At 41.9% G+C, this 19988-nt stretch overlaps 1 protein-coding gene and 1 long non-coding RNA gene across 20 annotated transcripts in view; both read left to right on the forward strand.

The window, feature by feature from the left end:
* Positions 1-19988, forward strand: part of FGGY (FGGY carbohydrate kinase domain containing) — a 387087-nt gene that overhangs the window by 268370 nt on the left and 98729 nt on the right. For 18 of the 19 annotated variants that reach the window (XM_081818507.1, XM_081818506.1, XM_081818515.1 and 15 more), the window contains 2 exons: positions 6531-6592; positions 18123-18270. The exons of the other annotated variant lie outside the window; for it this stretch is intronic. In XM_081818507.1, coding sequence (XP_081674633.1) covers positions 6531-6592; positions 18123-18270 — 210 coding nt within the window. The remainder of the gene's footprint in view (positions 1-6530; positions 6593-18122; positions 18271-19988) is intronic. 19 annotated transcript variants of the gene reach the window in all.
* On the forward strand, positions 11354-15925 carry LOC145721280 (uncharacterized). Its single transcript, XR_014144888.1, has 2 exons — positions 11354-13577; positions 13795-15925. It is a non-coding gene; the product is annotated as an uncharacterized LOC145721280 (long non-coding RNA).

Here is a 19988-nt window from a genome sequence, read left to right on the forward strand (position 1 = left end):
TCAGGTGTACAATACAGTGATTCAACAATTCTGTATATTACTCAGTGCTCATCACGATAAGTGTACTCGTAATCCCCTTCACCTGTTTCACCCATCCTCCCTCCCACCCACTCACCTTCTTTCTGGTAACCATCAGTTTGTTCTCTATAGTTAAAAGTCTGTTTTTTGTTTGTCTCTTTTTTTCTTTGTTTTGTTTCTTAAATTCTGCATATGACTAAAATCATATGATATTTGCCTTTTTCTGACTGACATTTCCCTGACATTATATGTATATGTTCTTTATTTTATTTTAATTTCAGTGTAGTTAACGTAGTTAACTATTAGTTTCAGGTATACAGTATAGTGATTCAACAATTCATATATTACTCAGTGCTCATCAAGATAAATGTACTCTCAATCCCCTTCACCTATTTATATAAGTTCTTTATATATTTTGGATACTAATCCCTTATCAGATATGTCTTTTGCAAATATCTTCTCCTGTTCAGTAGGTTGTCTTTCAGTTTTGTTGATCGTTTCTTCTGCTATGCAGAAACTTTTTATTTTGATGTAGTCCCAAGAGTTTATTTTTGCTTTTGTTTCCCTTGCCACAGGAGACAAATCTAGAGTAAACTACTGAATTTTTGTCTTCTCATTCCATCATCTGTGTCATCTCAGGGTCATTGGCCATTAAATGGCTTTTCTTTTAAGTATGGATTACATTTTCCTTCTCTCTTATATGGCTAGCAATTTGGGATCATATCTTGAACATTATGATTGATATATTGTAGAGAGACTGGGTTATTCTTATTCCTCTGAAGAGTATTTTTTTTAACAGGTGGTTAATTTGGTTGAACTCAAACTCTCAAGTTTTGTCTTTCCTATGATGAGCACCTACTGAAATCTCTGTTGAGTTCTTTCAGCTTTAGCTGGGCTACTTATAATGTAACTCAGAGATCATCCAGAAGTTGGAGTAGCATTTGGATGAAGTCTTGAGCTCCCTTTCTATGGCTACTGACTCCCCTGTGCTTACTCTGACTAGAGCAGAGGAAATGTTCAGTAAACATTAGTGAAATCTATAAAGAACTTCGTCAGTCGAGACCATATTTGAATATTGGTATGCTCATTTTCCACTGACAGGCAGGGCTTTGTGAGAGCAATGACTTTTGTTTATCTTTGTATCTTCAATTATTAGAGTGATGCCTAACACAGGGTAGCCATATATCATCTTAGTTTCCTGAATAAGTGAATTAATTAACAAACTATAAAAAGACACAAAGCTATTAACTTTGATGTTGAATGATGTTGAATGAAACTGACTAAACTAGCTCTGGATTAAATCAGCATTTGTCCACTTGTAAGAGAAGTTGTTCTATCTTAAGCTAATATTAAAGTTGTGGGAGAAAAAAAAAACAGTTTACGTTTTCTTTCAGGAATGTTTGTCGTTCTTAGGAACGTTTCAGTATTGAAACCCACAGTTCTTTCCAGCAACATAAAAGAAATTGTCTAGGCTGGGCTTTCTTCTTTCATTAGATTTTTATGAGAATTTCAACGCTGGGAAAAATTAGACAAAATGTTTTCGCTTTAAGATAAGAAGATGAAGTTAAGAGTTGGAAGAACTGAGATGAAAAAAGTGACTTTGCAGGTAAATACAAATGGCAAAAAGGGAGTTGTGACAAGCAATAAACATATCCTTGAGCCTAATGATTTCATTATCTGCAAAGCAAGGTGAACGCCTCAAGACTAATACATAAAATTGGTTTTAATAGAGAAAAGCCCATCATGACATAAAATAGCTTTGTCTCAGCAAAATGATCATAGAACCTAAAATTCTGGGATTCTGAATTTGGCTTTGTCGTGTGTTTTTCTTGCCTATGGACTCTGTGCGCACAGTTTTGAGATCTCAGGCAATTGCAGTCCTCTGTCTAATTTTCCAAACACTTGGCTATTTGTCATGTTAATTTATTAAATGTTGTAGAGAGAGAACTAAATCTCTTAGGAAAAATAAAGAATAAATCTAACAAAAAAAAAAAACAAAGAAAGAAATGGTCTTGTTTAAGGTCATTCCCTGAGCCAGAACTGACTCAGGTCTCAGGACTGCCTGTCTGTGTTCTCTCTGTCATTTCAAGAGTCAGAAACTCAAATGCCTAAAGGAGTCAGACAGATAGCATAAACAGATTAGGCAAACAAATTTTTTTTTTTTTTTACTTTGATAGAGAAGTTTTTCTTTCAACTCATGGCACTCTAGGGAATGATTTTATGTTCCTTCCTTTCATAGAGAGATGGGCATAGAGAAATAGATCTCTCCTACAAGTAAAACATTCGTGCAGTCATGATGAGAAATTGGTGAAATCTGGTGTCTGTTGTTGGGGCTGGAGGGGTGGGGAGCGGTGGTGTCTTCTACATACTGAAGGGTGCAGTCCTGTCTGAAGGGATTAGTCATCACTCGGCTCCAGCTGACTCTTGCCATGAGGGAATATGGGTGGCCCAGTGTCCTGCATATGCTGGTTCTTTGGGAGAAACCAAAATCTGGATTTTAAGTGGAATCTCCTAATTTAAAAATATTGGCTGATTTTTTTAAACATTATATAACCCAAATAAAATACATCTGTGGGCCAGATGTCCCCTCATACTACCCGTTTATGATCTCTGTGTTACACTGTGTTGTGTTTCTGTTTCTCCCGTGTTGCAAATGCAGATGCCACCTTTATAAGGAAGGACCTAAAAATCCAACCCTAGGTGTATATCATAAGACGGCTTTTCCCTCTTGATTTAGAAAGCCATCCTGAAGAAGATCTGACTCCATCCAGCTCAGGCTTCCTACCTATCTATATCATTTGTAGACTTTTCTGCTTGCTCTCAGAGCTGAAATCTGAGAAGATGGAGGAAATAAGAAAGTAATCATAAAGTTAGACGAGCTCTGTCTATATATTTCTAAGGCAACTAGTTGGCAAATATGGTCATTGTGGTTAAACTGGTTATTTCACTGGGAAACAAATAACCACTAATAGGACACTGTGTTCTATACCATGCTAAATGCATTTGAGAATAGAACATAAATAGAGAGATCAACCCTAGGATCAGGCATTCCAGGTTTTTGAAATGAGTGCTCGATTATTTGAAAAACTGGCTTGGTCTTTGCTAACCAAAGTGGGCCTTTACTACCAGATGCTGTTGGGGGGAAGAAAAAGGCACAGCTGACCGGTTGAGATTCTGTTCTCCCAACCATTTTTGCTCTTTTGGTCGCATGACCTTCTTTTTAATAATAGATGTTATGAACTGAGAGCCACCTATATACCAGGCACCCCTGCAATGCGAATTTTATTATCACCATTTTACAGTTGTAGGAGATGAGTCTCTGAGAGGTCAAGTAGCTTTTCCTTGGTACCACCGAAGATGAGTGTAGACCATGAATTTGAACCTGAGTCTGTCTGTTTCCAAACCCTGTGTTCTTTTCACTAAGCCACTGTTGTAAAATGTAGATTTTTTTATTATTCCCATATGATGAGGCCAACAGATTAGGGGATGATTGCCACTGAAAAGATAGTTTGTTGCTCACAGTTCTCAAGAGGAGGGGGCACGCCATACCATCATGCAGGGCCACATGGGAAGCCCCAGAGTTGTCCCTAGCTCTCTGATACCCAGCCCTGGGGTGCTTAGAGCAGGGAAGCAGTAGTCCATAGAGGAGGTGGGGGTAGGTAGGCTCTGGAGTAGTTAGCTTGCACATGAAAGGCATGCTAACAGATAAGTTGAGTCCTTTGCTATCTCTAGGAATTGCCAGCCCTGCCAGGCGCAGTCTCTCCAGGGGCAGTAAGACCACAGACTCAAAGCATCAGAGATACCAAAAATAACAAGATGTGATTCATACGGCCACATTGCCTTGTCTTAGACCCCAAACATCTTTCTCGACTGATTTTCTTACATTCTCTAGTTAGCCACTAAATTTGTTTTGTTTTCTTCCAAATATATCTCATTTATTCATTCAAGGTGCCAGGCCCTAATGTAGACACTGAGGATTGGGAACGAATGGGGCTCTTGATTTAAAAGAGCTCAGAGTGTAGGGTAAAGACAGACATAGAAGCTAATGATTATTAAAAAAAAAAAAAACTTGCTAAGTGCTACAATGGAGCAAGAACAGGAAATATTTTTGCCTCGTGTTCTCACAGTCAGCCTCTGAGCCCTGTCTACATTTCCTGCCCTCTACGCCTAGCTATCTCTCCGTCCTGCATACCCTACCGGGCTCATTTTCCTTAACTTCTCATCATCCTGCTCCCCAGATCAAAATAATTTCATGGCTTCTAATCCAATAAAACTATAAACACTTACCTGGCTTTCATGACCCGCTATCTGCCCCCACCCTCCCCATTCATCCACTATCTTCACTACTCTATTTATTCTCTAATTTAACAGTTAGATGTGACCGAAGTGTGCCCCACACAAATAGACACAAATGTCAAGTGTGTGATCACGTCCAAGAAGTACCTGGTCCTGTGTGAGCCTGTGGTTTGCCTCCATTATGCTTGGTGCATCCCACAATCATCCCAGAAATATTTACTGAGCAGCTCTGATATGCCAGGCACAGGGCTTGGCCAATCTCCTTACTGTCTGCACCCATATATGTCTTTCCATCTCAGCCTCCTCTCTGGCATGCCTTGGCTGTAGCTTCCTGCTCCTCCAAGCTACCTGTTCTCAGCCTCTAAACTGAAGCCTCACCTGCCCCAAATTATTGACCTCTTACTTTATATAACTATGTATTATACGTCTTGTATTTCTTACTTTCCACTGTATTCCCAGAGCCTAGACACAGTGAATGCATTAGGCATTTAGTAAATACAGAAAACTACATTCATGCACGCACCGCACAGGCTAGGTTCTGAGCTTCCCGCTGGATGCTCATGTAAATCTCCCTGCTCTGAACTCTGAAAGTGCATCCCACAGAAATCAGCATCAAATCGAGGAATGCCTTTAATTATCCACTACTGATGCAAACTCTTTATGGTCCAGACTTGCCTCATCACAGTCACCTAAAACTGAATCTGTAGGAAGTTAACATTTCAAACCTGCATAGCTTTTTCTCCTCGAAATGACCAGTGGCTTTGGTATCCTTTTGAGCATTTCTGCATAACTGTACCAATGGCATTCAGCAGCTTTACCTACAAGTTCAGTACACATTATGGCATAGTAGTGAAGAACCAAGGACTTTAGGCACAGAGAGACCGCAGCTGGAAACCTAGACCGCAGCTGGAAAACTTACCCCTGTGACCGACCTTGGACAAGTTGCTTACTCTCTTTTGGTCCCAGTTTTCTCATCTCTATAGTAGAGAATAGTATCCTTTTCTTAGGAATCGTGTAAGGAATAAATGGGATCATGTATGTAAAATGCTTAGCTCAGTGTTGATATATGGTAAATGAGTCAGGAAATTTTAGGTGATAGTATTTATACTGTTGTTGGCATTATGGCCGACACCTTCTACAGCCCAGCAATCCTGTTTTAAAGGGAACCTGGGGGAGGGCTAAGGAGACTATTGAGGCTCAGAGTAAGTAGTTAAGTGATTTACACAGTCACACAGCATGTTAGTATCAGAGCCAGAACCCAGACCTGACCTCTGTGGCTCCAGAAAAAAATTCTCTTCCCCTTTACACAGCCCCGGCTGTCAGGAAACACGCTTAGAGAGACTATCTCCAGGAGGCCCAAATAACCAATTGGTTCATAGTCTGAATGAAAAATGGCTTTGGAGTCCTAGAGACTCATGTGAACATTGGGAAGACAACCAGATTAGGTTCAGGAACACAAGCGGTGTGTTGGGTGTATTTTAGCAAGCAGGGGAGCATCATGGGGAAACATTTCCCTTCCTGATACTATTACATATTATTTTGTTTAGAGCTACCAAGTAGATTTAGAAATAAAATCCTAGACACGGGATTTCAAATGAGAAGAAGATAGTTATCCACAGAGCTTAGACATTTCTGTCCTAGGAGAGTGATGCCCCAGTTTCTCCTGTGATAACTTGTCAATCAGGAGAGGTCCTCTGAACAGCTCTAGGGCAACTTTTTGTTGGTGGTGGTTTTTGAACTGGTAATCCCTCCTCCTCGTCTCTTTCACTCTGCTTCTCCATTAGTAAGACAGGGTGAGTAATTCAAGGTCTGACATTGCCCTGGGGTAACAGCCTGGATCAGGAGGCTGACATGGTGTGATCCAGAGCTTGGTGCTTTAACACCCAGGCCCTTCACCACATACCTGGAGTTACTCCTTCTCACTCCTGTCCTCACGCCTCCGTTTTGGACCTGTTGCTACCAGTTTAGCCTTGAGAGTTTCATTTCCTGCACCTTTTTCTTTAGACTGCTGTGTTTTGTGGATCAAGAGGCCAGCACTAGGTGAAGCAAAGCTAAATTTCTCAAAGAGCTCAGACACTCTAGTGGAGTTAGCACTTTAACATTCCTAGATCCTCTGTGGACAGAGTTGAAAGAAACCGACATTTTAATATATCTTTTTCTGGCTTAAACATAAATCAGAGAAACTGTAAGACTGACCCATCTCTCTTGTTTTTCAGATAGACCACATGGTGCAGGGCCATGCTGCCTTCCCTGAACTACAAGCCGAGGCCACAGCCAGGTACCTGCTGCCCCCCGCCCCCCCTACAACCTCACCTGCGTTCCTCCATGAGGGCATTCACCTTAGGCAGCTAGGTGATTTTCAGTTCCTTTGGGCAATGAGAATGCCCGGCAATGTTGGGTTATAAGACAGTCATCCAGATGATCCAGGACATACATGTATTAATTTTCAAACAGAGAACTCAAAGAAACTAGAGGTCCCAAAGAATATGCCAGGAACCGTGGATGAAGGACTCCAATGTAGTGGAAGGAATGTGGATTTTGGAGTCAACTCTTCTTGGGCTCAAATCCAGCTTTGCTCCTTACAAGGGGTGTGACCTTGAGCAAGTTATCCAACCTCTATACACCCATCTCTTCATCTGTACAACAGAGGATAATAAGTGATATGAAGTGATTTCTAGGATATAGTGTTAAGTTAAGAACGTAAAGGCGTTTTTACAGTATGCTCCCTTTCATGGAGAAAGAAGGTGACAAGAAACTATATGTGTATTTACTCATTTGTGCAAAAGAAATAGAGGAAGGTCAAACCAGAAACTGGTGAGACTCGTTACCTAGAGGTGGTGGATAGGAATGGGATGGAAAAAAAGGGGAGTGAGAACAGGGTAAGAGGTGGAAATAGTACTTTTCTGAGTAGATCTTTTTATATAACTGTAATTCTTAGAACCATGGTGATGTTTCACGTGCCCCTTGAAAATATACAGAAGGTAGGTTGGTAAGTAGGTTAGATAGTAAGTAGGTAGGTTGGTAAGTATGTTAGATAATAAGTAGGTAGGTAGGTAGGTAGATAAGTAGATAGGTAGGTAGGTAAGTAGGTAGATAGATAGATAGACAGATACCAGGATGTATGTATGGTGGGAGTGGGCAAAATGAAATACAATTAGCAAAATCTAAACCTATTGTATTAATAATGAATAACATAACCACAGTAAGAAAGATTTGGGAAAGAAAAAAACTAGCCTAGTAACTTTGGGAAAGAATATTTTGATAGTATAATGTCTGGCTGAAGATAAAATAACTGTATATGAGTATTATACTCTGGGGCCCCTGGGTGGCTCAGTCAGTTAAGCATCTGCCTTCAGGGCATGATCTCGGGGTCCTGGGATCGAGCCCTGCTTCGGGCTCCATGCTCAGCAGGGAGTCTGCTTCTCCTTCTCCCTCTGCCCCTCCCCCTCCTTCTGCCCCTCCCCTTCCTTGTGCTCTCTCTCTCTCTGTCGCTCTTTCTCTCTCTCTCCCCTTCTCCCCCCTCTCCCTCTCCCTTTCTCTCTACCTCTCTCTCTCAAATAAATAAATAAAATCTTAAAAAATTTTTTAAGTATTATACTCTAATTCCTAAATTTGTTTTTCATAAATGTCTGCATTAGCTATTCTGGAAATCCTTTATGTGTATACTACAGCTAACCAAATAAATAAATATGTTGTAGATAATGAGAGCCAGGTTTCTCTTAAATAGGGAAAGGGGAAGGTTACAATGAACCCTATGGTAGTGGGTGGAAGTAGGAGGTATTAGAATCAACTTGTGATTTTGTATGTATGTGTGTAGGGATAGCTGTATACAGATAGAGCTGTAGCCACAGAGAGAAACAAATAGTGTGTATATCTGTATGTGAGTACACATACATACACTCCCTGTGCTCTCTGCTGAGATGGTCTGGAAACAGTGACCCCTCGTAGCAGTGTGCACACCTAGCACCAGATCTGGTTTTTAAATACTCTCCTCTACTGAAAAGGAATTAGGACTTCTTGGGAACATGGCTGATTCCAGGGCGTGGGCAGGGAACATACGTGAACATTTTGTGAAAAGGTGAAAGTAAGAAACTACTCGAAGAGGAATTGCCAAAGTGCATGGGAGCCTGCTTTAAGAATCTTTCTGTGGCCTTTGGGGACAAAAAAACTTAGATCAACAGAATAAGTAATGATGGAATAAAGTGACTCCCCAAGGCCATTCTGATAGAAGTAAATTAATGAAGAAATAAATGGGAAGAAAGGGCAGATCTTCCTATCTACTGCAAGGACCATATACTTGAAATTAATAAATGTGGAGCAAATAATGGAACTAGAATATTATCATTAGGCAAACACCACAGTAATACTTGTTGCAAAGGAGAATCACCAGTGGATGCTGAAATTAGTGAAAGTATGATGCAAAGCGGGATATGTGCATAGTCTCAGAGTATCTTGCTGTAAGATACCCATTATTATCAAAGGAAAAATAGTAACTTCCCAGTGGAGAGATCTGGCAGAGAACACCTCCCCCACATGATCAAAGTCAACAGTACCAGCAATGAGATCTCTCTCACCTCTTTTCATGAGGTACCAAGAAGGACACGACATCATTTCTATAAGGCTCTTGCCAAAAATGGATCACCTCAGTGTAAACATGAGAACACATCAGCCAACCCCCAACCAAGGCGCATTCTACAAAATTATTAGCCAGTATGCTTCAAAAGATGATGCAACTTCAGGAATTACTAAAGAACTGTCCCAGATTGGAGGAGACAAAAACAATGTGTGATCATGGTTTAGATCCTGGACTAAAAGAAGGACATGAGTCAGGGAAAACTGTCAACATTCAAATAAGTCAAGGAAAACTGTCAACATTCAAATAAGCTATTTATAATATTGTATTTAGATGATGAGTATAAGGGAAGTCTGTATACTCTTTGTAACTTCTGTAAATCTAAAATTATTTCAAAATGAAATCTATTATTTTTCAGACTCTTTATGATAATTATGCTTCATTGCTGGGCTTTTTAGAAAAGTAAGGTATTTTATAATATTAACAGAGAAACCCCACACAGCCAGTACACGGAAAATGAGAGATAGTCTAAGGTGGAGGTTAATATCCTAGACTCTGGGGCCAAACTGCTGGTGTCTCAGCTTCACCCCTTAGTAACTAGGGGACCCTAGGCAATTTACTTAACCTCTTTGTGCCTTAGTCCCTCACTGTAAAGGGAAATAATAATAGTAAACACCGCATAAAGTTGTTGAGAAAATTAAATGAATTTGAATAGTGGGTGGCACATGGTGACAATTAAGTGTCAAGCTGTTATAAGTGTTTAATGAGCGTAGTCATGATAAAAGTTATTGTTATGGTTGCTGTACTTACTTATGTTAGACATTTCCATCCTAATAGAGGAGGCACCTGCACAGAGCAGAATGAGATGCATACTGTACTAGAATATAAGCTGTTTATTACTGGGGTGTAGAGAGGACATGATCCTGACCAGGAGTTTGAGAAAAGCTTCATAAGCTTTCCCTTCCAGGAATCTCTAGTTAAAACACCATTACCGCTGAGAGGGATCACACATGGAATTTCAACAACTAACACTTTATTTGGCTTAGAGACCACATAACCTACATAGAGCAGGGGTTCCTACATCTAGATCATCCATGAACCCCTTAATTGTGTGCAGAGTTTTGTTGATTGTATACTGATGCATAATTTTCTGTGAAGAGAGGCCATAACTTTCATCAGATTCTTGAAGGGATCCAGCATTTATAAACCATAAACACGAACACTGGATTCAGAGTTCAGAGATCTGGTTTCAAATCTCAGCTCCAACATGCATCATTGTATGAACTTGTGTCCTCATCAGAACATGGAGTAGCAGCTCTGAGAGAGCCAGCCCCGGGTACCTCTGAGAATTTGTATTGATTTTAATGAGGTAATATATTTGGCAAGGCTTTGTAAACTCTACTGTGACAATTACAACAGGCACCACTGCTCTTTCTGCCACTATTACTAATGGTTTTATTAAAGAGGAGAACATTTTGGTGGTGGTGGTTCTAGGGGTGAGACCTTCTTGTGCAAAGTGTGGTAAAGTAGCAAGAACCCTGGACTGTGAATTAGAGGTCTTGGATTCCTGTGCCAGTTCTGCCATAAATGTCTTAGTGACTCAGTTCCCTCACCCATAAGACCACAATAAGACCCACCTTGCTTAACTCATTTTACAGGTATTCTGTGGAGGAAAGTAGATTGTGGAAGTGCCGGTCTCTGGAGATCTTAGAGCCCAACACAAACCCAAGGGATAGTTAGATTTTGCATTGAAATACTCAAAATTTCCAGAACTTTCTTCTATAGATGAGCCTCATGTGAGTAGTTTTTATTGAGAAGAGGAAAGAGAGATTTATGGATTACCAGTGTAGACTCAGAGAAACAACAGCAGGGGTGGTCCAGAAGCAGCGATTATTAGGACTCAGATGCGGAGTCAGAACTGGATTTAAATCCCAACTCTTTCCACATACTAGTTGACTTCATACCGCCTTCAAACTATCTCCCTGTATTTCTCCCCTTTAGAGCTGAGTTTCTCAAAGGATGGCCTACATTCTTGGTCACTACTTCCTCATTTTGCACTCATCCCTTGCCCACTTGAATATGAATTCTGTCCTCACTGGCCCCTGAAACAGTTAATGATAAGGTCCTCAGCAGCCTCTGTTGATGAGTCTTTCCAGTCCCCATCCTTGGGCTCTCAGCAAGATGTGGCAGCAATGAGCACACCTTCCTCTTCTTTGTAACACTCTCTTTCCTTGGCTTTCTTGCTGTAATGTTGCCTCCTCCCAGTTTTCCTCCTATATCTCTGGCTTGTCCTTCTGAGTCTCCTTTTCAAGCTCAAGATTTCTTTCTTTCTGTTTCTTTCTTTCCTTTTTCTTTTCTTTCTTTCTTTTTTCTTTCTTTCTTCCTTTTCTTTTTTTCTTTTCTTTCTTTTCTTCCTTCCTTCCTTCCTTTCTTTCTTTTTTTCTTTCTCTTCCTTCCTTCCTTCCTTCCTTCCTTCCTTCTTTCCTTCCTTCCTTCCTTCCTTCCTTCCTTCCTTCCTTCCTTCCTTCCTCTCTCTCTCCCTCTCTCTCCACACTGGGTGTGGAGCCCAACGTGGGGCTTGAACTCATGATCCTGAGATCCAGACCTGAGCTGAGCTGAGATCAAGAGTCGGACACTTAACCAACTGAGCCACCCAGATATCCCTCAAGATCTTTTTCTTGACTATCACATTAAAGTGCATTACAGCTAGGGTCCTGGCCCTCTTCACTTCTCTCTTTGCCATCTCTTCCAAGATGGTCCCATCTTGGCTTCATTTCTTTCTGTATCTCAAATTTTACATCCAGCTCATATATTTAGTAGGTATTCAATAAATGTGGATTCTCTTTCCTTTCACTTTCTTTCTATTGTCTTGTAAAAGAAAGTACATCTCTGTCTTATCAGATGTATGAATAGAATATTCCAAGACTATAGTCCCCATTATGCATTAGGTCTTAGGAAGAAATAGGCATACCTGTTATTAAAGTGAATTTGGCTGATTGGAAAGGACAACAAATCCCTTGGAATCAGAACTGCATGCCTCTTTTGGTGTGGCTTGAGGCTCTCTGAAAAAAGAATGCAAGTCACCCTGCCTCAGAGCTTAGCATCGGCAAATCCTATTTAAAACTGTAGGAATCTTTTCAGACCCATCCCTGAAGAATAATGTTTTGTGAGCTTATAAATTAAGTAAGCAATAAGTAGATGTGCTCATGCATGTCACTGGCAAGCAGAGTCTCTCTCTATGTGAGGCCAAATATCCAGAGATTTCACTACTTAGATAGAGATTGCCTGACATTGATCATAACTTTGGCCCTTTTCCTCTAAACTTCCTATTATTGTCTTAATTCTCTTATTGGGAACTGTATTGGGAACCTTATTGGGAACCTTAATTCTCCTATTGGGAACCTTAATTCCCAGTGTCTCAGGATGATGTTCTAGCGACAGCTGGGTTTGGTGGGAAGGTGTTGGCATAAATCACAAGTGTTCAAGGTTGATAGCAGAGGATTCATCACCAAGGTGATGAATCTTATGCGCATTTATGATCGTAAACAAAGTAAAAAAAAAAAGATCCCTGCTTTCATGTAAATTTCATACACACATGTATACATACATACAAATGTGTGTGTGTGTGTGTGTGTGTGTGTGTGTAGAGAGAGAAAGAGCACACATTTGCCCGCCAGGAATTGGTAAGCTTTCTAAAGAAAAACAGATGAGTAAAGAGACGGATGAGGGGTGTTGGGGTGATGGATGGGAATTCTTTCAGGTGAGGAAGCCATCCTTGTTAAGGTGACATTTAAGCAGGACTGTGAATACAAAGAGTGGGAGCAAGCCATGATTATATGGGTTATATCCAAATGAAGAGTATAAAATACTAAATCTGTTCATCAGTACTTGTTTCTGCAGTTTGAAATAGGATGTGCGATGCTAAGCTCTGAGACAGGAGTGTTCTGTTTTTGGAGAGCCCCATGCCACACCGGAAAGCCTAAGAAACAGCAAGTCCCCAGGCCTTGAGGCAGCAGCCAGCTTGGCAGGCTGCAGGATGCTCTAAAGGCCCCTGCGGCCAGACTAGAGTGGGGGCGAGCTGCGAACAGGTGAGGACTTGAAAGTTAGCCAAGGTCAAACCATGGAGGTCAGTGTAGATAACAGTAAAGCCACCAGAATTTATTCAGGGTTTTAGTTTCTGAGCAAGGGAAAGGCACCATCAGATTTACCTTAGAAGGATTACTTTGGCTGCTCTGTGGAGAGTAAACTAGACCATTAATGGGGGGGAGACAGAGTAGAAGACAGGGCCCCTGATCTCAGCGAGTTCACAGTCTACTGGAAGGAGAGGACTATAACCAGAGAAGCCCAGCCTGTTCCGAGTTACTTTTGCAGAAGTCACTGCAAGCAGTGATCATTTCTCGTTGTAATGCTGCTGGCTTCAGGTCCTAATTTAGGATTATCAGAATGAACTTTTCCTAATTCACATTTTCTCTCCCAACCTTTCTTTTATCCCACTTGCTCTGGATTTTTCTATCATTTCTGTAAGGACAATCAGTGTTTCTTGATCTGATTTATTCCTCAGGCCTTTTTTGTTTTGTTTTGTTTTGCCTTTGTGATTCTCTTAATCCCACTGAGGATCAATTTCTTCAAATGCACTGGCCCCCATATGCCAAATCCCAGTTATATTTAAAATTAAAACTCCCCATTAAAGGCTGTATATGGGGCGCCTGGGTGGCTCAGTTGGTTAAGCGACTGCCTTCGGCTCAGGTCCCGATCCTGGAGTCCCGGGATCGAGTCCCGCATCGGGCTCCCTGCTCAGCAGGGAGTCTGCTTCTCCCTCTGACCCTCCCCCCTCTCATGCTCTCTCTCTCTATCTCATTCTCTCTCTCAAATAAATAAATAAAATCTTTAAAAAAAAAAAAATAAAGGCTGTATATGTTCCCTTGTGGCAAGGGAAGGAAAAAGAAAAGACAAGAACATTTAGAGAGAACTTGCAGTGTTCCTGGCACTGCACTTGCTGATGGTTGTGTGCATATTATCTCATTTAATTCTAGATGAAGAAATGAGGATTATAGGGAACTCAGACTCCACTTCCAAAGATGATTCTCACTTTCCATTCTGCTCTGGCGTTCTCAGATTGCTTCCTTGGCCTTTATGGTTTCTTCAGTCTCGGTCCCTCAGTCTGACAACTGGGGCCATCAGTCTATCAGCAAGTATTTATTTAGGCTTTCCTGAGCTAGAACAGTCATAGAACGAGGGTGATAATATTAACACCTTTCCTCCCCTAGGGTGTGCCAGGATAACCACTGGATTCTTGATGGCTCTTGGATGAGAAATGTTTACTAAACAGAAATAAGATAGAAATTCTAATGCCTTTTTTTGGCTTCTATTTGGCATGCAAGGATAAGAAAGTGCTCAGCGCATTGGGGTCCCCTCAAGAAAACTGAGGACTATGCTGACTTTAGGAGATAAGTTCGCCATTTCAAGAGTGGACATCCAAGAGGAAGCATTTGATGGGTTGTTGGCTATCTGACCTAGAACTCATAAGAGAAATAGGCAGGAGATAAGAGTGTATATTTGAAAGTCCTCAGCCCTAGATGGTACCTGAAGCCACGAGAGGAAGATGGGATCACACAAGGGTATAGAAAGAGTGACAAGAGGGACAAGGACAGATCTCTGGGAGACTTAAAATATTTAAGGGACAGAGGCTCCTGGGTGGCTCATTTGGTTAAGCGTCTATCTTCGGCTCAGGTCATGATCCCGGATTTCTGGGATCGAGTCCCACATCAGGCTCCCTGCTCAGTGGGGAGTCTGCTTCTCCCTCTGCCCCTCACCTCACTTGTGTTCTCTTTCTCTCGCTCCCTTGCTCTCTCAAATAAAATCTTTAAAAATATATATTTAAGGGACAAGTAACGGAAGACAGCCAGCTGGGGAGGAGGCAGGAAAACTAAAAGAGTGTAGTGTCTGGAATCAAGGGAAAGAGAACAAATGAGTAAGAAGTGGTCAAGTGGTGCAGAATGTGAGAGAGAATTCAAGGAAAATAAAGGCAGAAGATGGTCCATTGGAGTTGGCGGCAAAGGGTATTGTTCCTCACTGTGGGACCAGTTTCAGTAGACTCCATATTGTGGAGGGTCAAGAAGTGAAGGAACTAGAGACAGACTTTCTCAACTCCTGGAAAGGGCACAGATGTCTTCTGGTTAGACTATGTGTTCTGATTTTTGGTTTCAAAATATGGTCACTACATTTCTGGACAGCCCAAGAATCCCAAGAAGTAAATGACTTATAGAGAGGCAGGAGAGAGTAGAGATTCTAGGGGTTCTGTCTTCGTTTAAGATTGTGAGCAATAAAATCTGAAAAAAATCATCCCTGACTCTTGGATTTTTTAAAGTTAGAAATGAATTTCCTACGATGGGAAGGGAGGGAGAGCTCTTTATTGATTACCTATCATTTTATCGTGCTCAGGCTCGATATTTAATCTTCATAGCAGCCTATAAGGTGAGAAAATTAGCCCCAAGTACAGAAAAGTAAACTAGACTTGGGGAGGTTTAGTGTACCTGACCACCCAGCTGCAACATGGTGAAGTCACTGTGTGGTTGTTGAAACTGTATTTTTTTCATCATATGCAGCAGGGACCAGGGCAGCAGGAATTCCTCCCTCTGAGAGAAGATATATGAGCCCAGAGTTTGTGAGAGGGAGGGAGAACCACCCACTTGAAACAGCTAACATGTGATCCCCGAGCTGGAAGAGGGCAGACCGCCATTTGAGAAGGAATTGGTAAAAAATACAAAATGAAACAAAGAACCAAAAAAGGCATCATGTAAGGTTAAAATTATGTGAATAATGATGTGCATTTGTTATTATAATGTTTTCCAAGTGCATTTCATTTTGAATGATATACTCAGATAGCGCGCATGGTAAGGTATAATTGAAAAAACATGCAGGAGAATGGCTGCATTCAAAGAATAAACACACAGCTGTGAGGAGGTTAGGAGTCAAAGGGGTAAGCATATGCCCCGTCCCCCAGGGATCTCATTAGTGCATGAGTGACCATATATGTAAGAGGCTAAACGAATCTCAGTGTTTGCAAAGACCCACGGTAAATGAGACAATGACGAATCAATAGTAATTAGGCCTATAGATTCTTATTGACCCAGATGTCTGAAACCAAATGCCCTGCCCTGAGATTCCTTGAGAGGGAAATGAAATGATTTATAGACATGTGCTTTAAAAAAAAAAAAAAAAAATCCCTTTAAGTGCAGTGATGGTATTCTGAAGTGGGATATTGCTAGAATCGGTGCAGACTCTTGATTCCTGGCTCAGGAGGACGTTCTCATGGCTTTTGTTGTCACTGTGGTTCCTGTTGGACCATGAGCAGAGGGAGCTGGGCAATAGACAAGCAGAATGTGATCAGATTCTCCCAGGTGCAAGGCTCTGGCCCTGCCTTCTATGGAGGCCTCCGGGACCCTTTCCTCACACTGTCCTGGAATCATGCGAAAACAGAGTTTGAATGTGGGCTTCAATGAGTTATCTCTGACCTGGGTTACAGAAAGCACATGCATCAGAATCACACAGAGGAGGGTTTATTTAAATCCGGCCTTGCTCTCCTGTCTTCACTTCTTTGAGCGTCCTTCTGGAAAGGGGTGTTACCGGTACTGGGCTCCTGAGCCTGGGGTTGAAGGCCTGTGTGCTGTCAGGCAGGTGGTGGAGCTGATGATGCTGTGGCAGGTAAGCCTTTTTCCAACAGTGTCATTATCCTCCTAGGAGGATCCAAGGCAGAAGATGTTTACAGATGGAAATGAGGTGTCACAGCGAGAAGCAAAGAGATTGCCTCCACCCAGCATACCTTGCACACACACGCAGGCATGCTCACACACACACTTGCACTCACTCCTGAGCTTACAGAGACCTGATTTGTTTTGCTATCTTTTCTGTCTCGGAGTTCCACGTGAAATTTTTATTTAAGAAAAGAATTTGAAAACCACCATTCTACTTGTTTGTTTCTTCCTTTAAGCTTAATTTAGGAGACTTTCGGGAACTTCTTGGGCTCCATGGGAACATTCAGTGTCACAAAACGAACTAGAAGTCTCCGAGCTGCACTCCTAAAGCATTTTTAAATGCAAATAATATCATGTTGGGTATCTCAGATACTAACCTCCCTTGGACATTGATTTCCTATACTTTTTCTCCAGCCATTATTCAAGCCATGCTTTTAACCTTTAAAACTATTTTTCCACGGTCACCAGTGAGAAGCGGCTTGGATGCCACCCTCTGATAAACCCACTTTCCTCTAGAATCATTGGTTCGAGACTTGGAGAAGGAAGCACGTTTAAAGAGGGGAAGGGTGACCCACTTCAATCTTGGTGCCATGCAGTAAGATTTAGCTCACTAAGATAGGTATTATGATGCCCATTTTATGTATGGGATAACTGAAGTTCAGAGAGGGTGACTCACTGGCCCGTGTCACCCAGCTAGGATGGGTGGAACCCAGATTTGAGCCCAGGACTACCTTGGCTCCCAGTCCGCTCATCTCTGTCTCCCTCTCACACAAACATGTGAAGACTGAGAGGTGGTGTGACTCCCTCATTCTGCACCCAAGGAACCTGAGCCTTAGAAAGGAGAAAGAATAAACGCCATGCCATTTGGTGCATTTGAGTTGGAAATCAAGTCTCCTAATTCCTGATCTAATTGCACTTCTCTGTCCTGTCACTTTCTTTAGCCAACTCCCATCCTGAGTCCCGGAACTTGCCTTTATATTTGTCACCTCATCATTATTGTTACAGTTAGGAATATGATTTTAAAAAATCCTTCACATATGTACAGTATTGTACAGTTTGCAAAATACACTATCTTCACATACAGAGTCTCCTTTGATCTTCACAATAACCCTATGAGGTAAGTTGGACAGGAATTATAATATCTGTTTTTACAGATGCTAAGAAAGTGGTTCAGAACGTTTGAATAACTTTCTCATGATTACACACCTACTGGGGGTAAAGCCCCTCCCAGACCTGGTGCTCTGATTCCAAGCCTTTCCACTTTGCACCAGGACATGCTACCTGTTCTTGGTGATGGCCCAGTATGATCAGAGAGAGCAGTATGCTGGTTCCAGTGGGCTTTGGTAGTTTCTCTGCTGAAGGTTTGGGACCCTGCTTTCTTTCTGGATCTGATATGGAAGTACAAATCGTTTCTTTCTGCAGAACAGTTTGCTTCCCAATCCTGCCCCCCCTTTTAAAAACAAAATCAACTTCTCTTCCAGATGCCAGAGTGTATATGCATATTTGAACAGTCACCTGGATCTGATTAAGAAGGCTCGGCCTGTGGGTTTTCTCACTGTTGATTTACATGTTTGGCCAGATTTCCATGGCAACCGGTCTCCCTTAGCAGATCTGACACTGAAGGGCATGGTAAGTAACAGCCAGTCCTTGCACTAAGGTGAAGGCAGGCCAAAGGGCTACAAAGTTTGGAAGAAGCAAAGTGAGGAGAAAGGAAAAGAAGAAAAATAAACAGGACAGGCCAAGGGCGCACAGGCTTTTTGCAGATGCACCACTGTTTCGAAGGCTCTTGCAGCTCCCCAGGATGAGCTGCTGAAAGTTCTCATTGTTTCTGAGCCAACCTTGAAAGCGTTAAAAGCACTATTTCTTATATTTAGCTACTGCTGCCTCTTTGTCCTGTGGAGCGGCTGGAAGTCGTGAGCCCCTGCCTGTGTGATTTTTTTATTTACATCACTCTGCAGAGTCATGTTTTCTCCCCCCCCTCCCCGCCCTCCACAGGCCACCCGGTAAATAAGTGGTAAATATTACCACCCATGGTCTTAATTGCCACAACCACATGTCTGTTCAGGCTCTGAGTCAGAGCTGTTCAGAGTGCATGTTAACATTATTAGGATTTCAGATTCAACTTGGCTAAAAGTAAAATAAAATTCATAGCTTGGATAGATGGAGCTGCTGGTGACCTTTGGGGTCATGGGTGGTGCAGAAGATTCTGGGCCCTCCTGGAGGGGCCAGGATGAACTTAGGGCAGCGTTTGTAGCCCCCCTAAGCTAAGATAGGGCACCCTGGTGGCCAGGCGAGATTAGTTGGCCAAAAGTAGGATAGCCATTGAGAATCGTATTTGAGGTTTGAGGAAGCATGTTCAAGCTGGAGAAATAGAACTAAGCTTCAGAGGCCAGAAGGGACCACAAATAAGAAAATAAGCCAGGAATTCAGAATCCAGGAAGATGTCAAAAAGTTGAGAAGCAGAGTGTGCAGTGAACGGAGGCAGGGAGTTCAGAGTGGAGGCCGTGAGCAACGCAGGGTTTACACGGCGTGACGGTGGTGCAGGCTGCTAGCTTAAAGAGCTTCAAGACTCAAACTTCTATAGTTTTGTGATTCATTTTATTGAGATTGTTTTCAGTGTTTTTATGATGCCAACAGGAAGACCTGATCTTTATTTTCATTACCTAGTTGACATAATCAACTTCTGCTAATAAAAAGGAATCACGGGGAAAGAAAAGAAAATTGGACATAGCATAGGTTATGTCTGTCTGGAGTCCATGAAGTGTGCCCACACAACAGATAATGAGCTTGGCCTCCTTACTTGGCCTGTGGAAGCAGAAGAGGAATGTCGGGAGAGGGCCATGTGGCCACAGGCTGCAGCCAGAACGCTGTACTTGCAGATAACTGACTCTCTGGGTACAAACAGAGGTTGGGGAAGAGCACATTTTGTGTGGATACAAAAGTGAGTGTCTTAATTGAAAACAAATATCTGAAACCAAATATAATGGACCTTTAAAATGTTAAAGATGTTAAGAAGCATGGCCAGTTCATAAAATGACCCAAAACAAAGCATGGCTAGTAGTGAAATGATCGTGGGTCTGGAGTCCATGGACTTGGACCTGGAGTCCTTCCCTGAGGCCCTCTCTTGCCAACTTCTGTCATTCCCAGCGTGGCAGGACCCATGGCTTCCAGTGGTTTTTGTCTGTTTCTTAAAACCAAGCCTGACATCTGAAGACTTAAGAGTTACCATCATAAGGATATTCTTATAAAGGTAACCCAAATCCAGAATGTAATCCCCAAGGAGTCAGTGGAGGGTTTTGAAGAATGCCTGCCTCATTATAATGAGTACAGCTAAGTACATACTCACC

This window comes from Leptonychotes weddellii, chromosome 4 (genome assembly GCF_054177405.1).
Source record: "Leptonychotes weddellii isolate Sample4059 chromosome 4, ASM5417740v2, whole genome shotgun sequence".
Taxonomy (NCBI): Eukaryota; Metazoa; Chordata; class Mammalia; order Carnivora; family Phocidae; genus Leptonychotes; species Leptonychotes weddellii.